Below are 24400 nucleotides of genomic sequence, written 5' to 3'. Positions count from 1 at the left end.
ATTGCATAATTTTCAGTGTGGACGCAGTTTTGTTATTTCTGGACAAATACGCTCAAATTTGTAATAATTAGAAATTGGTCTGTGTCTTCTCTTAAATTATTTAAATTTTCTGCGCATTATATATTTGTTGATGCAGTCACTCTGCATTATTTTATTTTTTTTTCCAAAAGTGTAAATGTGTTTTAGAATGAATAATATTTGCTAGAATTGATACAGTCATTTTTTGTGATGTTGTAACAGGTGAATGCAAATCTTGTGATATTTCATTTATAAAAAAAAATTGTATTTATTTATTTAGGCACAGAAATGTTTATGTTATTGTTTGAAGAAAACCCTTAGGAGAAGACAAACTCTCATCTCATACCTCTGTCTTGTAGTATTGTGTTGGTCAGTGTTTTGTCAAGTGTGTCCTTCAATGTGATGTGTCACAGACACAGAGTAAAGAGTGTATAGCATCCCTCTCTCTGTCTCTCTCCATCTCTCTCTCTCTCTCTCTCTCTCTCCCTCTCTCTCTCTCTCTCTCTCTCTCTCTCTCGGTGCCTCTCGCTCATTCTCTCCCTCCGCTCACACAGAGCGGGCGCTGCTCCTCCATGCTGCGTGCCGGTGCTAACTGCCTCTCTTCTCTCTTCCCTTCCTCACCCCCACTCCCTCTCTCCCCATCCTTCTCTCCCCCATTCTCACCCTCTCTCTCTACTGCCTCCTCCTGCTTCCCCCCCTCCTCCCTCTCCTCCTCCACCCTCCCCTCATCCTCCTCCCTCATCCAGGATGAATTCCACCCCTTCATCGAGGCCCTCCTGCCCCACGTCCGCGCCTTCGCCTACACCTGGTTCAACCTGCAGGCCCGAAAGCGCAAATACTTCAAGAAGCACGAGAAGCGCATGTCCAAGGAGGAAGAGCGCGCAGTGAAGGATGAGCTGCTGGGAGAAAAGCCAGAGATCAAGCAGAAGTGGGCCTCGCGCCTGCTGGCCAAGCTCCGCAAGGACATCCGGCCCGAGTTCCGTGAGGACTTTGTGCTCACCATCACGGGGAAAAAGCCCCCCTGCTGCGTGCTGTCCAACCCCGACCAGAAGGGCAAGATCCGTCGCATCGACTGCCTGCGCCAGGCCGACAAGGTGTGGCGGCTGGACCTGGTGATGGTCATCCTGTTCAAAGGTAGCCCCCTGGAGAGCACGGACGGGGAACGGCTGGTCAAGTCACCACAGTGCACCAACCCTGGCCTGTGCGTCCAGCCGCACCACATCGGAGTGTCCGTCAAGGAGCTGGACCTCTACCTGGCCTACTTCGTCCACACGCCAGGTATGTGGCCAACTGGATAATAGACACTCATAGGAAGGGATGCCAACACATAAAACCTCATCATACATGCCCGTGTGCATGTGCATATAGATGTACACACACATTTGCATAATCACACACTTAGAAATACACTTCACACAGAATCATTTGCCTCTGTGACACATAATTATATAGGGAGGCTATGACAGAAATAAAAAAAACAAAGATAAGTGAAGTACGTTTCGGAAACACTCTAGAAATTTTAGGATATGATTACAATTGGGAATAAATACATCTTATAATATATATGAAAATGGTGTATTCAAGTTTAAATTGAACAATATTCCGCTGAATAAATAAACAAACATTTACCTCTGAGAATCAATTATTTAGTTTTGTCCTAGCGGACAACAAATAGTTTAGTTTTTTTGTCTTTTTTGTATTTTGCCATCTTGTCTTCTGTTTGTTAGTGTTTGTTTACATGACAACACAATATCAACAGTAATAAAAAGAATATGTGAGTGTGTGTCAAGGGCATCCGGCCAGCGTGGTCTGGCAAGTACGTGTTCATTTTTCTCAGCAAGGAATTTGCGGCTTCCTATGAGCATGTATTTTGTGTTTTTTTATAGGATGGAATTTACATGCCTGTGTGTGTGTGTGTGTAAGTGGTGAGTGTGTGAGTGTTTTTTATGAGATGATCACTACTCTCAAATTGTGTGTTTCTGTGCGATGAGTGTGAGTCGCTGTTTATAAGATTGTACTCAGTCTGTTGAAGTGTATGTGCTACGATAAGGCCATTGTAGCCAGGGATCGTCATTTGGCCACAACCCAGATTGTGTGTGTGTGTGTGTGTGTGTGTGTGAGAGAGAGAGAGAGAGAGAGCGGGAGAGCAAAGCCGCGAGTCTCCTGCTCTCAGGCCGCGGGCTGCTGCAGCCTTACCGTCTGCCTGAACACTAGCACCACGTTGGACCTGGCTGCCAAACACACACTCTCACACAAAAAAAGCCAGCGCTCACAGACAGCCAGTACTATTGCAGCCACCTTCACACCCATACACACATACAAACACAGCTAAATAAAGATACACACATTAGATAACAACAAAAAAAGAAAAACAACTCTGTCATCTTTGTAGCGCACTTTCACACGTAGAGCCAAACGCGGTTTTAGTCACGATTGCGTACACACACCCACACAGCAACGCACTCTCAGCCAAGGACTATCATAGATACAGTTTGATACAGCCAAACATTGTTGTATCTCGGCCACCATCATGGATACACACACTCACACTCGGCCAAACATCACTGTAGCCTCCAGTGCGCGTACTCTACACACACAGCCAAAACGCTGGCTGTGTTGTAGTTTTTTCCCCGTATTGAGCAAAAAAAAAAAAAAAACAACCCTGTCACAGCAACCACACACGCATACACACATGAAACACATTTCACAGCCAAATCCTCCAAATACACACTGCCTCACCATTTGCTGGCTACGTATACATACAAACACACGCTCATGACCTAATATTATCTCAGCTGGAATTTTCTGGAAATTTCAAACAGTGACTCAACCGGCTTCACACAAACACACACACACACACACACACACACAGGCACATATATATACAGCACTCCCCGGTCACTGCCCAACACACACACAGCCTAGGCTGAACTCTAATGTTAGCCGCTAACATGAGTGTAGCCAAATGCTATCACAGCCATCCCTCAGACTCTCTCTCTGTTTCTGACGCATACACACAAACACAAACACAAACACACACACACATACACACACACTCAAAATCTCGGCCCAGGCCAAACACCTCACATGGCCCGAGCCAAACCCTGGCAGCAGCTCCAGCTTCACTCTGTTGGTCTGTCTGTGGCTGTGATAAACCGTAGGTAGCAGGCAGACCTGAACAGTGACTGACAAAATCTTCTGTATTGTTGTAGTGTTATTTTCATTTTTTTTTGTCTCTCAAATGTAATTGTTTTGCTTAATTTTAATTACATTTTTCAGCGACTTTGCTATTGTACTATAACTGCCACAGTGCCACAGAAAATATTTTTTCTTTTTGAATGACTGACTGCCGATTTTGGGTCAGGGAGTCCTGTTTTGGGATTTAGTGACATATCTACAGTGCCTATTTTTGTCCAGTTTATTATTAAATGTGCAGTGATGTTCAGCAGTATTTTTCTTGTTAATTTTACTCTTAGAGCACACTAAATTATAGTGTTATGTTTGCTTAATTTTAGTGTTGTGTTTGACGTAATATTTTGTTTGTAAATTAAATAGCAAGCAATTTTACTTTCAGTTTTAGAGGGGAAATTATTATGAAAATGTTTTGGTTTTTTAAACAAAACATTAATTAAAGCAATTATATAGTTCTAAGATTCTTTAAACTTGACACATTTTTAAAACCTATTGAAAAGACTAGATTTCTCTCTAAAATAAAACACAGTCCACCTGAATCTATAAATATTTCATTTGTGGTATTGTATTCTGCTATAAGTGACATGACGGATTTTTGAAATTGTTCAGTAAATCAGAGAATGGAGAATTGCATGACAAAGTGAAGAAATCTTGAAATGTTCTGTGAAACTATACACACGCATATGGTAAATGTCTCATGACAAAATTTTTTTTAACCTGTTCTCGCATGATAGGCTGTCAACTTTTCAGTTTGTTGCTGTGCACTCGTCACTACAGTACTGTGGTTTACAGAAGTACAGTAAAGTACCCATTCATAATGTGGACTTACTGTGTGGTCTCTAATAAATCTAAATCTAAATCTTGTCTGAATAACACAGTATGCCTCGGCACTTTTATCTGCCTCCAAAGAACATGTGCTCATTTAAACTCCTAGTTGGAGAGACACCTTGGGGTCTACAGACAGAGGGGAATACAAAGGGCAAACCTGTCATAAGGTCGCCACAGTCACCACTCTTGGCTCTCATTTACTTTTAAGGGCCTGCATTATCTTTCACATTTATCTGTGAATGTAATTTGCGGTTGCATTTTTTTGCCTCATCCGCGCAATGAATGACAAGATGCGCTCATTGTTTGTTTTTGTTTAGTTTGCGTTTTGTCGGTCTTTAGCATCTCTGTCTTCCTCGCTCCTCTTTGATCCCGTGCACACTTTTGTTTTGTCTCCTTAAACATCGCCCTCATTGTTGCTCTCACAGAGGTAAAGCCTCTGCTGATCTCTTTTGTTTATATTGTAAGAGACACAGAGAGAGAGAGAGGGAAAGAGGAAAAGAGAGTGCGTTGGAAAGGAGAAGAGGCTGCGATAGTGATTGTTCTGTTTGGCAGCGCCCAAGCCCCGTTGGTGTGGGAAGAAGAGAAAGACGTCTTGTGTTTTGTTTATGACAGAGTGGCAAAAGCTGCCACAGGGAATCTCTGGGCTTGCCGTCAGGCTTTCTCAGGCTGTTCTGCAGCCAGCCAGCCTTTGAGATCCTCTCTGTTACAGAGCATAACACACTGCAGCCGTAACGGAACAAACCACGCTGCCTGCCACAATACGCAACCTTCTCTCATGTTTTTCAGGCCCTTCAGATAAAGAGCAACAAATCAGACAGAGCAACATGTCTTTGAATATTGAACTATTGAACTGAAACTGGTAGGCAACAGTGGAGACGAACAGAGTGGTTGTGGTGCTATATAGTGAGTGATGCATTATTTTTAGTGTTTTATTAAGAGTGAGTGATGAGTATCATAATGGAGACAGTGACTGATATTATATTGGAGATAGTGGCCCTTGGCCTGGAGAAGCAAAAGGTCTGCCAGAGCCACATGCTGGCAGCGTCACTATGATAACCAATGAATGGAGTGTGTTGGATAGGCTTAGTTCACTGTACTAGTTTAGATATAATTCTCACTTCTGTTAGCCTGACTACTGCATAAGTGGGTCCACTTATACATCAGAGGAGAAATAATTTAGCTGCTTCTCCAAGTGTTCGGCTGATTTATAACCTTTGTGCTGTTCTAGCTCAAACTCAGCACATTTCTGATTTATTCACGGTTGGAAAAATTGAAGATTAAAAAAAAAACATTTGTAAGTTCCAAAGTTAGCTCAGTGCACTTAGTCATATTTTGGACCTCATTCTTACTGCTTTTTTTTCAACATTTCTTTCTTTTGTGCGCCATTAGTGTGATCATGAAAAGATGTTTCAAATGTGTTTCCAATCAAAAGTGCAGTACAGGAAATTTGCAGTCACTCCGAGGGAGGTGTGAAATGTGCTTGCCGTGCCATTTCTGCCATGACCGCTCCACACTCCCCCGTTGTACGGTGCCAGATCCCGCCTCCCTCTCGCTATAGCAATAGTAATGCCTTGGACGACGCTGTGAGAAAGCCCAGAGAAACCCCAGCACTGTGCGCCCCCCCACCCTCCCAACCCCAACTCACTGACCACAGGAAGGATTCACTAATAAAAACCCCACTTTTGTTCATCACTGAGGAGTATTCTGGATTTATGGGGGGGAAACAACAGAAATGTGGGAAAAAGAAGTAGGAATAGGAGAGTGAAAAGAGAAAGAGAGGCATCATTACAGTCATGGCTGAAATGATGAATGGCAACGTGTTAAAAGATACTCTGATGGATTCCACAGGTTCTCATTGCTCTGTGCCTCAGTATTTCTTTCTTTCCTGTGAAAATAATCTGTTGTTAATTACTTCCTGGATCTCTTCTCCGGCTCCCATGACATCACAAGAGTTGAGTGGACTGTCCTTGTGTAGAAGTGTTTTTGTTTGTGTGTGTGTGTGTGTGTGTGTGTGTGTGTGCGCGCGTGCAAGGCTCAAGATGACCCTCAGCAGTGAAGTAAGCATTGAGTTTTGATTAAATGAAATCTCGACACCGAGGGAGTCGGTCAGGTCTGAGGCTTTTGTATTGTATGCTGTGGGAACAGGGCCCGCGGCGGCTAAGAAAAGCCCTCCACATGCAGAGCGCCTTTGGCATTGGTAGATGTTCTTGTTTAGACGGGCCTGTGTCGTCTTTTGCACGTCTCTGTCTTTCTGTCTGGCGTCAAGGGTACCTCGAGGTGGCTACATATCAAATCTGAAGGGTTAAGATAGAGGGAGAGCCCTGTCAAATTAGAAAGACAGAGTGAGAGGGAGTCTTCTCACACTATTCTTGGCTTTGGAAAAAAGTCTGTGTATTTGGATAGCTAATGGCATCAGGCTAGCCAAAGCCCTGTTGTGTGCTCATTCGCTCCAAAACATACACACACACACACACACACACACACACAGACGTGAGGCTAACATTGGGGTGTCACAGACGAACATAGATTGGTCCAAAACCGCAGGGTCTGCATTTATCTCATGAGACCATGATGACACGAGCAGACTCGAGAGAAAATTAAAAAAAAAAACAACATGAGAAAGATGAGTCAAAGACAATGTTGTTATGTTTGGTCTTCCATTAAATTGACCAGCGAAAACTGGCATGCTTCGTGATATGGTGCCTTTGTCCTAGAAACAGCTCCGTGCTTTTTTAGGTTTTTACATAACGATCATAAGCCTCGGTTTCTTTGGCTCTGCCTGACTCGAGAGAGACTAAAACCCCTGAAAATTTCTGGTCTGCCCGCATCTGTTTCCTTTTGTGTGAAGCGTTTTAGCATTTGGAGATATGAGGTAAACAGATTATTCCAGTGAAATCGGGAGGCCATCATCGTGGTGGAACAGACGAATTAGGCAGTTTGTGCTATTTGGCTCTTTAATCAGTTTTCTTCTGATCCCCTCTTTCTTTTTGAATAAACTCAGTCGTCAGATTTTTTTTTCGTGTTTCTCCTCAGGAGTATCTATCCGCTGTAAAGGCAACACAGGTAGGAAAGTAGAAGAATTGACAAACGTTTTCAGCTTTTTATTCTGCAGTTCTTCTCGATGGAACACAGAAATCTTATTCCAGGGTCAAATAAGGATCGCACATGTTTTCTTCATTACTAATGTTGCAAACCTTTTTTCCTTCTTGCAATATTACTTTAATTCCGCCTTTAACATTTTGAAATACAGCTACCTTGTTTGTGTAGTAATTTATATTTTGACAAAATAAAATTATCATTAATCAATGTCAGTTCCCAAATTCTTTTTAAACCACACATAGGCCCAGATATAATGTGCTAAAATCAATTTGTTGATATGCATTATGGAAATCAAAATACATGTACTTATACTTCACAATTGTGAAAAAAAATCAATATAGGATTTATAAAATTGTGTGTATATATATATATATATATATATATATATATATATATATATATATATATATATATATATATATATATATATATATACATATATATATATATGTATATATATACATATAAATGCTGAGCAATTTTTCATTTTGTTTAAAGGAAAAAAGGAGTGTTTTACACATTGCTGAACCCAGTATAATATCTACTGTTAAGATTTAATTACACATTAAAACACATTAACGATTGTCAAATAAAAATGGGTGTAGGCTAAGCTAAGCACGCAGTGATAAAAACAGCATTCTTTACTTGAGCTGAGTGGGCTTTTTTACGTGTTTTATTTGGAAAAAAACTCAGAGAGCAAGGAAGGGGTAGAAAGAAGGGGGAAGAAAAGAGAAAAAGAAAAGACAAGAATGAGGTTATTTAGAAAAGAGAGAGTCAGAAGCAGCGAGGGGGTGGTATTGTCTGTATTAATACTGTGTCTTCCCAGTGCCGGGTCTCTTTTCAGGCTTTTGTAGCGGCGCCAACCATGAAATGTGTCTGTCCCCAAAAACCATATACCCACTCAGGAGGGTTTCCCGACCTCAGAGAGACAGAGAGGAGGAGGAGGAGGAGAAGGAGCAGGAGAAAGAGTGCTGTGCCCAATGCTCACTATCAGGCAGGCCAGCCAGAAAGGAGGGAGAGCCAGGGAACATGGCTTATTCACCGGGCTGCACTCACAGCGAGGCCCTGGCATCGGCTACTAAGTCTGGCTAAAAACGCTATTCAGCACCACACAGCCATAGTCATGCTAGAATGAGAGTCACAATACTGTGTTTAAAATCCAAAGAACCATTACTTTTCTTTTTGTTGTTTTTATTCCGTTTTTTCCCATGGAGTTATTTTGCCTATACGAGGTGTCTTAGCTGAGTTTTTGTTGGTGAATAAAAAAGTTAGGTCAATGCTAATTTAGAAAACAAACAACAAAAACAATTAAAAGCCTTTTTCATTTTATTTTGCAAATGTGGGTTGAAGAATAAAGATATTATTATGTGGGTGAGTTTAACGCTGATGTTCAGAAAGTGAGAGGAGTTGAGAGGAGTTGTGTCGGCGGCCGTTTTTGGCACGATGCTATCTCTCTGTATGGAAGACGCCAAATTTTCATACACAGTCCCTGCCAACCTCCTCCCTCTGATCCTCGCTTTCTTCTCTTTTCTTTTCTTTTCTTTCACTTGTTCCCCTTTTTCTTTTATTCCTCTTTAGGGTTCAAATGAATGCCCCCCCCCCCAGCCTCATTAGCACCCCGGACTCCTGTTTGCAGCTACAGAAAAATGTATAATAACTTGTAAGCACAAACATTTTAGAATTCAATAGGACCATTATCCTTGTTTTTCATGAAGGCAGGCCATCATGGGGCTGTGAGCCTTGACTGTGATTTTTTTTTTCAATTCTCTGACGTTTCTTTCATTTAGAATGCAAAGATGTTTTGCCACCAGCCATCCGGTTGATATATCTTCACAAAGACTGGCTTCCTGTCTTTTCTGATGGGATCCTTACATTTCATATTCAATCGCAAGTTATGCTTAAATTTTTTTTTAGCTAAAATATTTTCAGTAGAAATTAAATTGGGCTGTGAAATTAAATGGTCTGTGAGGCTTGATTGCAGTTTAGTTTGTCTTTTGTTTTGTGTAAATTTATTGGCTACACTTTACAAGACTTTCAAAACATTTTATTCGACCACTGATTAGGTTTGGTTGTTTATGTTTTCACACCATTGGTGGTAGATTTTTTCCCGAAATCGTAAGCCATTTTCGAATATCGGCACTGTTTTGCAGCCGACCACTCGCTCTTCTTGAGAGACAACCTTCATGAGGGCATCGTTTGGTGTTTGTTACACCGTGAGAAGGAGAGCAGTGTAGAGAAGACAGAAAGTGGGGTGGGGGGGTGAATGAGCAAGCTCGCTGAGAAGCACAACAGAATGCAGAGAATCAAATTTGGCATGCGTCTGTGTAAGCGAGTAAGCTTCAAATCAGTTTGGACACAGATCTAGGACACTAGACGGAGAGAAGAAAGCAGGATGAAACGGGATAGGGAACGACATGGGATTGAGAGGGGGGATAGTGTGTGTGTGTGTGTGTGTGTGTGTGTGTGTGTGTGTGTGTGTGTAGGCGATGGGGGGGTGTAGTTAAGTAGAGGATGAGATGGAGGGGGCTGGTGGGTGAGGTTGAGCGGGTGAGTAGAATGGGGGGGGGGGGGGGGTGTTTGGTAGAGTGTCCCTCAATGACGACTTGAAAAACAGGCCGGTAAATAAATGGAGTGGCAGTAAACAAGGCTCGGCGCTTCATCAAAAGACTCCATTCATCTGTGAACAGGAGAGTCTCTCTTTTCTCTGAGGAGACAGAGAAAGGAGCCCACTGACGCTGACGAGAGGACGACGCTTGTTTAGATAACAGGATGAGTTTGGAGTGGAATGGCGTTAGTGTGTGCGGGTTTGTTCGTGTTTGTGTGAGTAGAGGGGGTGCAGAGCAGGTGGGATGTGGACGTAGTCTTAACGAGTGGGGTAAGGTGGGGGTAGAGATAGTGTGTTTTTGTTTGTTCTTTATCACTAGCGTGGATTCAGGGAAGGATTGTGTTTTGGGGGTTAGAACTGTGGGATAGGCCGATGACAGTGTGCATTTGTGTGTCTAGTACAAAGCGGTGTAGGGGGTGCTGTGCTTTTGGCAATGGCTTATGTGTGTGTCTGCACAGGCGTGCATGTGTGTGAGAGTGCATATGTGCATATGTCTGTCTGCTCATTATACATGGTTATTTTTTCCAGACCGAGAGCTATGCTCTATTTTGCATGATTTACAGTCATATGAGCCAAGCAGCAGGTCTTTTTTTTATGAGAGAGAGAGAGAGACGTAGACTTTGGATAGAGCCCGAGTGATGGGGTCTCAGGGACAACACGGTGAACCGGCCACAGCAAGGTGCGGTACATCACTCTCTGCTTCAGCTGTTCATGATTCAGCCTGTTAGCCTGTCAGCCAAGGGAGCCAGGTGTAAACTAAGTGCTAAAAAGTCCTTTTTTGCACATTTCCTACATGTAAACTTTTTAATTAAGAGGAAGTGAATTAATGAATATAGAGATCAGGGTAAAGTCACCTCCAACCACTTAGTGAATTCTGACTGAGCAAGCAGGGTAGAGAAGTGTCTTTAAAAAGCTTTAGTTCAGCATATGTTTAATTGTGCCACACTCAAGTGTAATTGTTAACAGTTCCTTTTTAACTTGTCTATAATCGTTTAAGAGCACATCTTTGGATAAAAGTGGCCTTGTGGAGTAAGATATGAGACGAGTCGTCTGTCTCTTTAACTCGCATGATCAGAGTAGTAGAACACATATACATTAATCATGTAATTCACTTTGCAAATAGACTCTTTTAAAAGCCCTTTTTGTTGGTCAGCAGCATCCAGCACACTTACTAACACAATTTCTCGCTTGCTGCATGTCTTTTATACGTTATCAATGATGTAATTTTAATGTCCTTCCATCAATACATCTTTATCAAAACAAGTCATTTTTTAACCACAAGATTGATTTAAAGGTTGCCATAGCACTCAGGAACCCCCCTTCTCTCTCTCCTCTGTCTTGCCACCTCAAAGTCCCCCTCCCCAGCCCACCGCCTGTTCCCCTCACGTTTATTGGACCCAAAATTGGCTGGCACCATGGCAACCAAGGCTCCCAGGGAACCTTGCCTGGGCAGAATCCAAGGTGCCTCCAGGGTGGCACTGGCTATCGTTGTCTGCGTTAACGGGCTGACGCCGCGGCAGGCTGCTACGACAGGGCAAGCCCGGCTGTGGCTGTGTTGGGCGTGCTAGCTTGCTAACCTTCGTTAACTAACTACCAGCTAACATGACCTGCCATATCCGGTGTCACTGGCCACTGTTTCCACTGTTGTAGGCCTCAGCCACTGCAGCATGGGGGAAAGCAGGGGAAACGTTTCACCACGCATATTGATGTGGCATGGCTGGGTGCCCAGTTCTGCCTCCCACATGAGAGAATGCAGGAGAGGGAGACGAGTGAGTGAGAGGGAGAAAGACAGCGTAGAGATGCATTTTCAATGTATAATATATGAGCGTATATGTTATTTTGAACAATGCCTTTCTACCAGGGTGTGTAAATATGCAGCTGCACACATTCGGCACAGCATGTCTTGCCAAAACGTGTATGTTATTTAGATGCCTGATTATCATGATGTGTGCAGCACTGTGCATCTGTTGAGGCAATATGGTTTTATGACGGATGCTGAAAACCATCAGTGTGAACGAGAGGTGAAATTCATTCATGAGGGTTATTGTTTTTTTATTGTTTTATTGTATATTTTCCAAAGAATGGCTTTTTTTTCTCTACAAAGTGTGTATGTGGGTGTGCTTGTGTGTGAGTGCATGGCTTCCTGTGCGAAAGTGGATATATGGTCATCTGCTTCACAATGTTTAATTACAAACAAAACAAGCAGGTGACACGCAGAGTCCTCGTACTTAATGTGATGATTATTATGTGTGATCCAGATTGTATGCTAAATAGAAAGGACACTTGTGCATGTTTGTATTTATTTGTGGAATCCTGCAACACTTTGGGCACATTATCTCATTGCATGGATTGGCACCTGGAGCCCATGCATCCACCCACCCTGTCACACTCACTCACAGACTGGTACAGCGGGGATCCATGTGGGGCACACCTCCTTACCTCAGATTTCCTCAGCTTGGCTTCCCTGCTGTGGCACAGTGAGCATAGGAGACTGGAGCTGTAGGGTCCTGCTGACTGAGAGCGTCTTCACAGTATGTCTTCCCAGTTTACCCTGCCCTGGCCATTGACAGTTTGCCAAAAATATCAGCACTTTGGAGAAAGCTGACATACTGTCTAGCTTTACAGAGTGGAGTGGAGATTTGACACTCCTTGGTGTACATAATCTGGAGCCCAGCTCTTTTGCTTTAGACACCAGAGCTACAATAATTAGTCGTCTAATCGATAAGTCGGTCGAAAGCAAATAAGTTGCCAACTATTTTGAAAATAGATTAATCACTGAAGTGACTTTTTAAGCAAAAATGTAGAACATTTGCTGATTCCTGCCTCTTAAATGTAAGGATTCAGTGCTTTTCTTTGTCTTGCAATTTGAAGGCGTTGCTTTGGGCTGTAGGAAATGTGGCATTTTTGACACATTTTTGGTAACACGAGACAATATGATTAATTGTGGAAATAATCAGTAGATAATTTATAACGAAAATAAATCGTTAGTTGTAGCCCCATTAGACACCAATAAAGAGTGGCATTACAGTCATAAGTAGCAGGCTGCCATGATCCACCCTACTTTAATAAAAAGTAAATACACCACACCAACAGTAGCTGAAAGTGTTACTTGACAGTGTAAATACAATGATATAAAAAAAAAGTATATGACTCATTTAATAATATCTGTATAAAAAATGCAGTTCAGACAGCAGTCAGACTCAGTAGTGGAGTGAAGTCTGCTGCTGTCTGTGCAGCACATTCCAGATCTTAACTGCACAACGGGTGGGTAGAGCAACACGTTGACTCTGCAGGGAAGGAATGGATATCTCATCACCCTACTTTCTCAAACTATGAGTCAGTATCCGTAATTGGTCAAGGGCCAATCACTGCAACAGTAGGTCTCTACTTGATGAAAGTAGCGACGTGCAAATTGCCTGAGCTCAAGTTCAGATTAGCAAGAAACTTTGCAGAGGGGTTTATGGACAGTTTAGTTGTGTCTTCCTGATGGTTTGGTCTCCCATTTTTAACCACTCCTGAGACGTATTTTCTCTCTCTTTCCAAGGACAAAGTCAGTGTTTCTTCCTAACTCTTAAGTGAGTTCAGCCTGTGGCAGGGAGACAGTGGATTCGTCATGCGAGGTGTGTAAGGAGATATGGTGTGTGATCCATGACGGTGCTGGCGGCAATGTGAACACTCAGCGCTGCCAGCTAGTGTAACGAGGCCAGAGGTAGAAAGTTGAAGAGAGGGAGAAAAGTTTGAGACTACATTGTTTGAGACTACACAAACAAGAGATTTAGTATTATTAAGTAGCTCCATCCTTGTTTGTTTCTCTTTTTTTTCTGTAGTCTCTCTCTGTGTTCCTCCTGACCTGAAATTGGGGGTTAGATTGAGGATAGTGACGGACTAATGAGCCCCCTTTCCTGCAATTACCCTCCTCTCTCCTATTCTCTCTCTCTCTCTCCATTTCCCTCTCCCTCTCAAATTCTCTGTGTAGCTTTGTCTGTTCGTTGTGTTCATTTTCTCTTCCAGTCCAATCATTCTGTTTTCCTCTCTCGCTCACTTTCTCCTTCTTTTTCTGTCACTTTCTTAGGTAGTAGTGGTAAATCAAGGTGGCACTTCATCTTTAAAAGCAGCATGATGGTCAATTAGAGTAATCTGGTCCTAATTTGTGGTAGATTGCTATCTGAGATGTTGGATGGAAACGCTGCTTGTTAATAAAGAAAAAAATGCAGAGCTGTGCTCCCTTTCTCTTTGTTCCCTCCTTTGTTTTCATTTGATTGGGTTTTTTTATGTTGGCCTTCTCTCCATTTGAGTTTAAAATAGCTCTCTTTTCTCATTTTTTTCCTCTCTCTTCAATGTGACCCGGCTCACAGTTCTCAGAATCAAGAGTACAATTTTTATTAAATGTAATGCGGTTTGGAAAGTGCTTTATACTCTGCATATTGGCAGCAATTCCTGGTATATAGGATAATTCTTACTTTCCACTAACTCACTTTGTGGTCCAAACTGCCTCTTAGCCACAGGAAGACTTTTGCATTTGTATTAACGTGTTTAGCTTGAGGTGTGCATGAAAACGAACATGATTTCTTTTCCTTTCATGGTGCCTGGCTGCTGTTTGTGTTTACTTTGGTTGCTAGCCTGCTGTGTCTTCCTCCCCACTGCGCTCCGGCCATGAAATAGAGCAGAATTGTCAAGGGTTTGGTTGCCCTCGCTACTTTTGATTTCTTTGGCATGGCGTATCTTTACATCCAGAACGCCCCCTTTCTCGATTATGAAAGCCTCTAGATATATCTGTATGTGCACTGGGTTTAGGAAGGTGAAATTATAACATTGATACGTTGTATTAGTTAACATATATCCTTAAGTATTATTGTCCTTAAGTATTATGTTAAGAATTTGACTTATCTCATTAACTTATCTCACTGCCACGGCTTGCTCCCAGCTCTTAGCTACATTCGCAATAGGGGTTTGAATAACAGCAGGGTGGCCTACTGACTCAGGTTAAAGCTGTGGTGGTTGGCAAGCACCCAGCCAGTTTTAGTGGCCTTGAATAAGGCACTGAATCCCTACCAATTCCAGAGGTGCTGCTCTATAACCAACCCTGGCCTCTGACGCCACTGAGCATGGCAGCTAGAGCAAATAATTTTTATAGGGGATCAATGAGGTATCATATTAGTAGTAACTCCTAGCATAGCATCATGCTCTTTAGATGGTAAATGCCCTGCACAGGTGCTAATGAGATGCTACCTCCTAGCCTAGTGCCAACTGCTTCACATCCTCTCCATCTCTTAGTCTTGTGCCAAGTAAAAGTCACTCTGATGCTAAATCCTTTCCTAGTGCACCGTGCTAACAAGTCCCAATCTAGGCTGATCCTTATTAATACAGTGGGTCATGATCAGCCTAAAAGCTAGCGTACTGCTGCCCTTTATGTGGCCTGGAGTTATTGTGGGGTGAGCCGAATGACAGTCTGAGAAAGAGAGTGGGATGAGGAAGAAGATGAGTATATTGCTGAGTTCTGACTGTATGTGACACATGTGTGGCTGTTGTTGATTAAAAGTTGTTGTTGTTGTAATTGCGGGGCTTAAAATGCCAGGTGGCGGATGTGTCCCGCTAATCCCCTATCTAATTTCGAGGTCCAGGGGTGAAGCTCTTAATCCGAAACACACACATACGCACACTCATAGTCTTGCAAACACACGTTTCCACGTACACACACACATCCCCTCGCAAAGACACACATGCACACACGCATGTTCTCTGTCCTCTGTCTTAATTCTATGCACACAAAGTTTTTAAATTCCCAAGAAAACAATTGACTTATTAGCAAATACCTCCCAAAATGTTTACTATACATAAGAGTATTGCAGCATATGTTCACTTGTTTAGTTTCACAAGTTTGACCTTTCCCCCTCCGGATGTACTTTTATCCGTTTGTTTTTCTGTTTGGACTAAGCATCTGCGTGCAGACTTGTTTATGTAGGATAGCTTTAATTGACGATGCATGCTGTCCTCATCTCCCATACCGCTACATAAACACACACACACAAACGTAGATGATTTTATGTCAGTCAGTCTTTTGCTTTCTCTTTGCCTTTTCTCTCCTCTGTTTACTTTTACAACTTCAGTAGTTTGCAGCAATTGTTGCCGCACACTGACGCCTTATGTACAGAGACACACTTGAGATAGAGGAAAGTGTCACAGTGACGGGCAGATAAGAGGGTTGACTAGCGGCTCCACCCTTTACCTCAGTTCACCCATGCTCTGCTCTGCTCCACTGTATGTGGGTCAACCACACAGTGCACAACTTGCACACAGTGGATAGCTACAAAAAAAGAAAGATGGGGTGGCTTCTTTTGGGAGGGGCAAGGGGGTGGTACTGTCTATGATGGTTATCTCTCATTTCTGCTTCTTGGATTTTAGCTGTCTGAAGTATATTTCTCAGCACAGCAATTTCACCTTCATTGAGGTTTAATGTGGCTTTTATCTCAGTTTAACTTTATAAAAGCTTACATGCTTTACTCATGGTACTTTCTTAGTATTGTTTAATCCTTTATTAACTGAATTTCTGTAAATATACAGCCTTAAAAATACTTTTATTTGTTCATTTATATACCACAGGAGAGTTCAGAGAGTTCATATCCTGCCATCTCTTCTTCCACTTTCTTTTTCCTTTGTCTTTTGCACAGCCTTCTGCTTCTCTGTGGCAGGTGTGGCGGCCATGTGTTTTAAGTATGTGTAGTAGTTTACAGCCCAAGCGAAGAGAGGGGAGGAAGGAGGGAGGCAAGCAGGGAGGGAGGAGGAACCGTGTTGGGTCATCTCAGGTGAAATGTCTCTCTGGGCATGTGGGCATGGCCTCAGACAGAAGTGGGAGGGGTCAGAGGAGGAGTCTGTTGACACAACAAGACAGATAGAAACTTAGTTAAAGGAGGAGCGATCAGGAAACCAGTCAGTAACTGATACTGTATTTGCAGAAAATTCACATGTAGAATACATTCCTTTCTTTGATTTATTCTTATGTGTATGATGATTTCAGTAGCAGGAATGAAAGTCTTGAAAATTAGAGAAATAGAGTTGGAGACGACGGAATAACTCCTCCTGGCCTCTGGCTGTGCTGTGGATGCAGAAGGAGTTCCTAATAAAGGAGAAATATGCATCTGAGTGATACATTGAGTGACCAGGAAAGAAGTGTTATGAATTCTCAGTGACAGCAGAAAGATGTATGCTCAGTCTTGGAGCGCTGAGAAAGGTGCCTCATCAGGGGACCTCTGTCAGAAAAAATAGGGGGGAAATGTTGAGGAGAAACTTTTAGAGAGCGGGAAAATAAACTAAGGGTGGAAGGAGTGTGGGGGGGGGGGTTGACAGATGATTTCCCAAGTTCAGATATGAAAAAAGGGCGGAGTAAATGATAGAGAGAAAGGGAGGGAAAGAGAGAAACCAAGAGAGAGAAATGAGGAGGTGGCAAGAGAGAGAAAGAAAGAGAGCCTTGCAGAGAGAGAGAGAGCGCTTCTTTGCAGGGCGGGTTTCCTGAGGTCACAGTACTGAATATCACAGAGGAATGTGGAATGCTGAACTGCTGCCAAGACAAACACACACCGGCTGGGCCACCGCCGCCCCCAATGGCCATCAAGGGTTGCTTTATGTACACACAAAGACACACAAACATACAGTCATATATGTGCATGAGCATATATACAGTGAAGTCACACAGAAAGCCTGACACACACTGAGATTGGATATACCGCACTGTGCACACACATGCATGCACTTGTAGAAACAGCCATGCTGTCAGCACCTGCAGAAGATGTAATTTTTTTGTAACTGTAGCTGACCACGCAGGCCTGTGGTGATCAGAGGCAGAGTTCAGGTATCTTTTAACTGCAGTTCTCTGCAGCCATGATTACTCGACTGGGAGATTCATGCTCTCAAATGAGCGTTTTTCAGAAATGTTTTCATTAGTGTGTGTCTGTGTGTATATATGTGCGCATATATATATGTGTGTGTGTGTGTGTGTGTGTAGAAGGAACATTATAATGGACCGTGACAGCATAGCTAAAATGCAGGGACCTGTAAGTTATTACAGCTGTGACATGCACGCACACACACACACACACACACACACACACAAAATATGCACACAAATAGACACGCTTGTGTATAGTTACACACTGAGTGAATGAGTCATTTATTGCAGGTTGGACAAACATGTTAAAACACACTCGCACATACACTGATCCAGTGACTCATACGCCATGCACACACATGCTAAACTGGCGTTTGATGTTTTGTCAAGGACTTAGGTTATATCCGCCGTCGGCTAAAAATAAATGCGGCGTCGATGCAGAGAAGATCACCTTTGAAGAATTCACTTCAAGTACAAATAGAGAGATAAAGTGCTCATCTAAGGGCCAAAAAACTCTTCCATTTCTCCTCCATGTTCATACCAAAGTCAAATGAGAATCATTCTGAACATTTGCAATTGATTGAATCAAGGAGGCTGCTGCCATACAGATGGGCAGACTCAGACAGGTTCAACAGGATGAAGGGTGGGCTGTAACCACAGAAAAAGATGCATACAGAGTGGAAGGAGGAGACAGGAAAGTCTGTGTGACTGTTGTGTGCATATATGAGTTGTAATGATTTACTTGTGTGTGCTCGCGCACAGGTCCCTATAAAAGTTAACAAGACAAATTGCTATGTCTCTATCCGTGGTTGTTTTTCTAGCTGTTGTAAATTTAGAGGCTGTACTGTGTATCCCACCCTTTTCCTTGTGCATGTGCTTGTGTCTGCCTGCCTGTGTGTGTGTGTGCGCGGGTATGTTTGACTGTCTTTTTCTCCTCCTCCGCCACTCTCCCTCTGTCTTGGAGCACGCCAGGGTCAGAGGTCATAACAACTGAGCCACTCCGTCGTTCTTTGATGTGGTTCGCCACGCAGATGCGCACACACACATGCAATCATACGCACACATACATAAACCAAGGTCAAGTCAAGACAAATAGCACTCGCACTTAAGGCCTTGTGCCTCCGTTTGCTCTCTCTCAAGGCATTGACAGCCAAGGAGAAAAAACAAGGCCAGGGTTTTGCTGTGCTGGTCCCTGTGCTTTGATGTACTCTCATGTTTGCCACATGCGCATTAGCAGGTTTTGACAACAGGCCTTAGGCACAGGACGAGGTACATATGTACATATGTTAGGACATGATATGGACATGGTATTTTGAGTTTAAACAAAGACAAAACACTATATATTCAGATGAGAAGTAATCTGTAGGATCTGGTATAAACCTCTGTTTCTCTCTAATGTAAAGTCTGAAAAGATATTTACAGAATTCAAATATAGTAACAACATTCAAATCCTTGAAATGGCACCTTTTCCTCCCTCCTAATTAAGTATCTCAAATATATCATAATAATAATAATAATAATAATAATAATAATAATTATTATTATTATTATTACTATTATTATTATTATTATTATGTATTTGCACAATATGTCTCCTACTGAATAGTTCATTCTCTGTATGTTCACTGGAGGCTTCAAGTTCCCACATCACTCCTGTGTATTTGGACCAGGACTGGCTTCATCCCTCAAATACTGCATGTACATTAATTCTGCATAGTAAAGCTTAAACATTTAGCTACAGGGACTAGAGGAAAAACACATTTTTGACTAGAGGGGGACTTTAATATTTTCAACTTCTTACCTAAGATAAACATTTTTCAACAATAAACGTGGCGATAAACAATTTAAATCAGGAGAGTGGCCTCGTCTGTACAACAAGGCTTCCCCCTTTTTCTGAAAGTAGAACACCAAAAGGGGGACCTGTCACTCGAGGTCTACAAGCAAACTACTGTACAAATCATGTTCATCATTGAATAAAATATAGAATGGTGAAGATCCAATTTGTAAATTGGCAACAATTTGTCCTACAGGGACTCTCCTCTACCAGAAGTTTGAGGCTATAAGTCATGTTCTGAAAGTAGGCAGGGTTTGTGTGGATTTGTGTGCGTTTGTTCACACCACAGGAGTTTAAATGAGCTCATTTAATTTGTGCAAGTGTTTGTATGCACACACATGTATTTGTTTATGCGGTTGCTCACACATGCACAGCCAGCATGCATGTGTGTGTTTTTCATTCTGTCCACACCCTGTCATCTCTCTCCTTCTCTCCCTCCATCCCTCTGTTCTTTCCCTCCCTGGCTCTGAGCTGTGCAGTTGGGAGAGGCAGGCCTGGAGTCAAAAGTGCAAGTGTGCCGCTTGGCTGATGAGTCACAGAGAGGCAGCTTTCCCCCCACTGTTTGTAAATATGTGGTTACCCTAATTGAACGCAGCTCCAGTTCCCAACAACTTTCATTTCTTCTTTTTGTGTGTGTGTGTGTGTGTGTCTCTGTGTCTGTGTGTGTATGTTTGTGTGAGCACGTCCACAGCTGGAGCAGCAGGAGACACATGGCACTGATACACACTGCAGTGCCAAAAACACACATACACACAATAATACATAACATAGGTACGGAGGTCCACTGGCACACACACACATGCACACATTCACCTTGGCTCAATGTAGCATATCTTTCTGCCTGTCTGTTTATCTTTCTTTCTCAAACACGTGAACACACACACACACACACACACACACACACACACACACACACACACACACACACACACACACACAAAGAGCGACTTTAACATCTCTCCATAATTACAGGCTGTGAGATCCCAGTCTAAAGGCTGTGGTTTGGCTGGCCCTCCTCTCCCTCCATTAAGACACTAAGCAGCGTGTGTCACTCAGCACTTGGACGGCTCCTCTCCAGAGGTGGCAGCAGGGGGCCAATAAATGTACACTCTCACTCTCACACAAACACACGTCCTGCGTAGAGGTGTTAGTGAGGGGCCAGAAAATGTTTTCCCTTAGGGCTCTCTCTGGGTGGCAGTGGTATTGCTACTGCCAACTATCACAGCTCATCTCTGTCCATTTTATCTCATCTTTGACAGGTTTTGCTCTCTTAACTTTACTCGCAGACAGAAAGTTCCAATTAAATGAAGTGAATCTAATGTAGATTTAATCAAATCACCTCAGGTTGAACCTAACTGCCATGTTTCCATATCATCCTAATTCTTGCAGTTTCTTGAACTAAACTTCAGAAAACTTCTTAATGTGACTGTAGCGTCACTTAATTAAGTTGGCTGCTATTTTGACCTTTTGACCCAAAATATCCCCTTAACTAATCTACAATGTTATCACTGCACACCCAGAAGTACCCTTTGCTAAATGTATCTCCCTCAACTTCTAATTTTCCTTTCCTTACCATTGCAACACAGACTTTCACATTTAGGTCCTTAAATAGTTTTAATAGAACTAATTAGATTATGTCCTCCTTCACAAGCCCAGAAGCAGGTTCTACAGAATTAGACTTCATTTTAACCTATTTTTACCTACCTTTTTTTCCTGCAGTCCTGTCTTGACTTTACTTAATGATCCGTGAGGCTTTCAGTAAACAAATATGAGACGATTTTCCCCAGATTTAAGCTCATTGACGTCATCCCGTGCAAATCTTGAAGATGGTCCTGCGGTGGCAAATCCTATATAATTTCTCTCACAGCACCTCGATCTATAAACTTTGGCTTCAGTAGCAGCTGAGCTTTAGCTTTAGCTTTACCTTTGGGAAGTGAACTGTGAAAGCAACGCCTTAATTGTAGTTTCTCTGTTACATTATTAAGTAAAATTTGTTTTTAGAAGTTTAAGGTTTATGATGGTGTTATTCCTGGTCTAAACACAGTTTCCTAGGCTAAGTTTTCTAAAATGTACCATATCTCACCCAACGTAGCAAACAGAATACATTGACATTCATAGTGGTCCAAAAACAACAAATGCTCAAAAATGTCTTTCAAAACAGTGCCTTAATGAGTTATCATGACAGCATCTTATTGATCCATATTGTACATATTTAAATAAACTCTTTTAGATATAATGTTTTGATTTCATGAACTCGTCATGACTCCAGTAAATTAGCTTAGTGCTTAGACTGTCACCTGCGGCTCCATCTGTGCCCATCATTAAACTCCTCTGTGCCTAAATCGAATTTGATTTGATTTACCTAAGTTGACTCTTGCCTCAACCAAACTTTTAGGGTCATGGCACATTCAGCTGTAGCAGTAGTCTGATCTCCCTCTGACCCTGCACACACTCTGACATACCAGTGTGGCAAAGCCATATTAGCATTAGACTCTCTGGCCTGGCCTGGTGTTGGTAATGGCTGATTAATCGACTGGTGACAGTGTCAGAGCTCCCCTCAGTCTGAAAGCTGCTTAGCCTCTCGCTGCACAGCTAGAACACCCCGTGATTGTGTGTGTATGTGTGTGTGTGTGTGTGTGTGTGTGTGTGTGTGTGTGTGTGTGTGTGTGTGTGTGTGTGTGTGTGTTTGGGAACTGTACTATTGGAGCAGACCTCCCCCATCCCAAAGTACAAGAAAGAATGAATTGTACCTACTGTAGGTCAGCGATGATTTCATTACATTTATGAAGAAAGCACTGTGCATTAGTCTGCAATATGATTTGTGTCATATGATGGAAAAATAATATGGACAAAGGAGTTAGTGACTGAGGGAAACAGATGCAGCTGTGCAGACACACTCAAAAAAGCATGCACGCACACACAACCGCCGTGACAGTAAACACAGTTTAAATCCACTCGGGGATTACAAATCCACTTATAGTGGGTCAGCCTGACTATGTCAGCTGCAGATCCCGCACTGATCCCGCTGCCCGTCCACACTGCTTCATGTTGCATATATGAAAGAACTAATATGAATATGCTGAATTCCCAAGTGGTTAGTTGCAATACATGAAGCATGTGTATGTGAGAGCAACACACATGCACATATTGACTGTAGAGCATTATGGTCATCCTGCTTTCCTTGCGTGTCGCAGATGTTGGGACTTTACAGTCTGTTGAGCCTCAGAAGTTTTTTCTTGGTTTAATGTTCTGAGGGTTCAACTGAACATAGAAGCAGTAAAAGTAGAACACCAAATGAAAGAGTAGCAGCAAAGAACAAAAATGAGAGCATTTGTGCCTGCATAAGTGTGCACGAGTGAAGGAGTACATCGTCTGAATGAGTAATGACACATATGATATTGACTTTAATCACATCTGTTTATGTGATTTCATCTCCCTCCATTCCCATTGGACCTCCCCTAGTTCTTGGAATGGGCCGCAGCCTGGCCTGCCAAAAATAATCGCTTGTTTGCTGCTATTTACTTAAATCTGTCAAAGAGGCACTGTTGGAGCCGATGCTGTTATGGTTCCCTCTTTTGCTCTGTATGCATGCGTGTATGCAAAGTACACAAGGACATGTCAATGTGTGTAATGTTCTATACTGTTCTCTCAGTTGTGTGTGAGAGTCAGACGTATCCAGGCATCCCTACCCAATAGATACGCACTCACACTCTCTCTTTAACACACACACAGACACACACACACAACCAGAGCCAGCCAGCTAGAGAGTGTGAGACGCCTCAATATCTCTCAGTGAGTAGAAACCTGGCAGAGGCACTGGGTTCATCTCAACGTCTCTCTGTGTGAGACCAGAGGCTTGTGAAAAAAATACACCCCTCAGAATATAACACACACACACGCACGCACATACACAGTGCCTCTGAGAAGTGAAGAAGTGTCAGACAGGGGTGTCGGGGGGGGGTTGTGTGGTTTGGATGTTTGCCTTTGTCAGATGAGCGATGTCATTTTTCCTCCTACTTTATGAAAGACAAGGGGAGGGGGAGAGTGATTGGTCAAAGAGCATGCAAGGTGAAAGGATGCCAGGCAGATGTCATCTCACACCTTCCCTCCCTTTTTCTTCATCTTGTGTGCTTTCTTCATTCTATGTCTCTGTCTCTCTTCATCATTTCTCCTAACCTTTTCTCTCTCTCATCTTTTCTCTTTCACTTTGGGGTCTGGAGGCATCACAGACCGCTCCCAGCTGGAACCAGGTCTGAAAGCATCCAGGGATATATCAGTTATTATTAAACCTGCTCTCCGATTGCCAAATACCTCATCACTCATGTGCACTCACACACATACACACACAGGCATATGCACACGTACACACACCACCTGGCAGAATGAAGTAACCACTTTTCTCACAGAAGATAGACATTAAAAAAGAAGAAGAACAAAAAATACCCTTCTGATTAGAAGTTGAGGGGCTCATCGTAAATCTTCCCCTGTGTGATGGCAAAATGGTAAACACATGTCAAAGCTGTCTTCTCAAACTGCAAAGCTTGCAGAGCTCTTTTTTGGAAGTCTTCTGCGTAACAATAAATGATTGCACCACACCCAGCGGCCTGCGGTCCTCATCCTTATCCAAACTAGACATTTATAATCAATCACTAACTCGTTAAATGCCAATACTCACTACTCTTTGATGAAGACATTGTTGGATAGAGTGTGACTGTGTTATAGTGCATTACACACTTATACTGCAACAGTGGACATTTTCTACTGTCAAATATAGCATCTAAATTCACGTGAGTGCCTAAGGAGCATTTGATTTACGATAAATTACTTTTCAAGTTTTCATTCTGTTTTTATGCTGCTGGGGCAAGATTAAAATCACAAAACACAGAGGCTCATATATGAAACAATAACTCAAATACATTGTTTTTAAATGTTTTAATTCAAA

General features: G+C 42.5%; 1 protein-coding gene across 20 annotated transcripts in view; it reads left to right on the top strand.

The window, feature by feature from the left end:
- Window positions 1-24400, top strand: part of LOC115580196 (nuclear factor 1 X-type-like) — a 114719-nt gene that overhangs the window by 37165 nt on the left and 53154 nt on the right. For 19 of the 20 annotated variants that reach the window (XM_030414304.1, XM_030414354.1, XM_030414325.1 and 16 more), the window contains one exon: window positions 765-1296. In XM_030414304.1, the coding sequence (XP_030270164.1) occupies window positions 765-1296 (532 nt within the window). Of the gene's footprint in view, window positions 1-550; window positions 1297-24400 lie in introns of those variants that run through there. The other variant, XM_030414251.1, reaches the window with a different exon arrangement.

Source organism: Sparus aurata, chromosome 1 (genome assembly GCF_900880675.1).
Source record: "Sparus aurata chromosome 1, fSpaAur1.1, whole genome shotgun sequence".
Classification (NCBI taxonomy): domain Eukaryota; kingdom Metazoa; phylum Chordata; class Actinopteri; order Spariformes; family Sparidae; genus Sparus; species Sparus aurata.
Note: the sequence above shows the minus strand (reverse complement) of the source record. Positions and strands in the feature narration are given on the sequence as shown.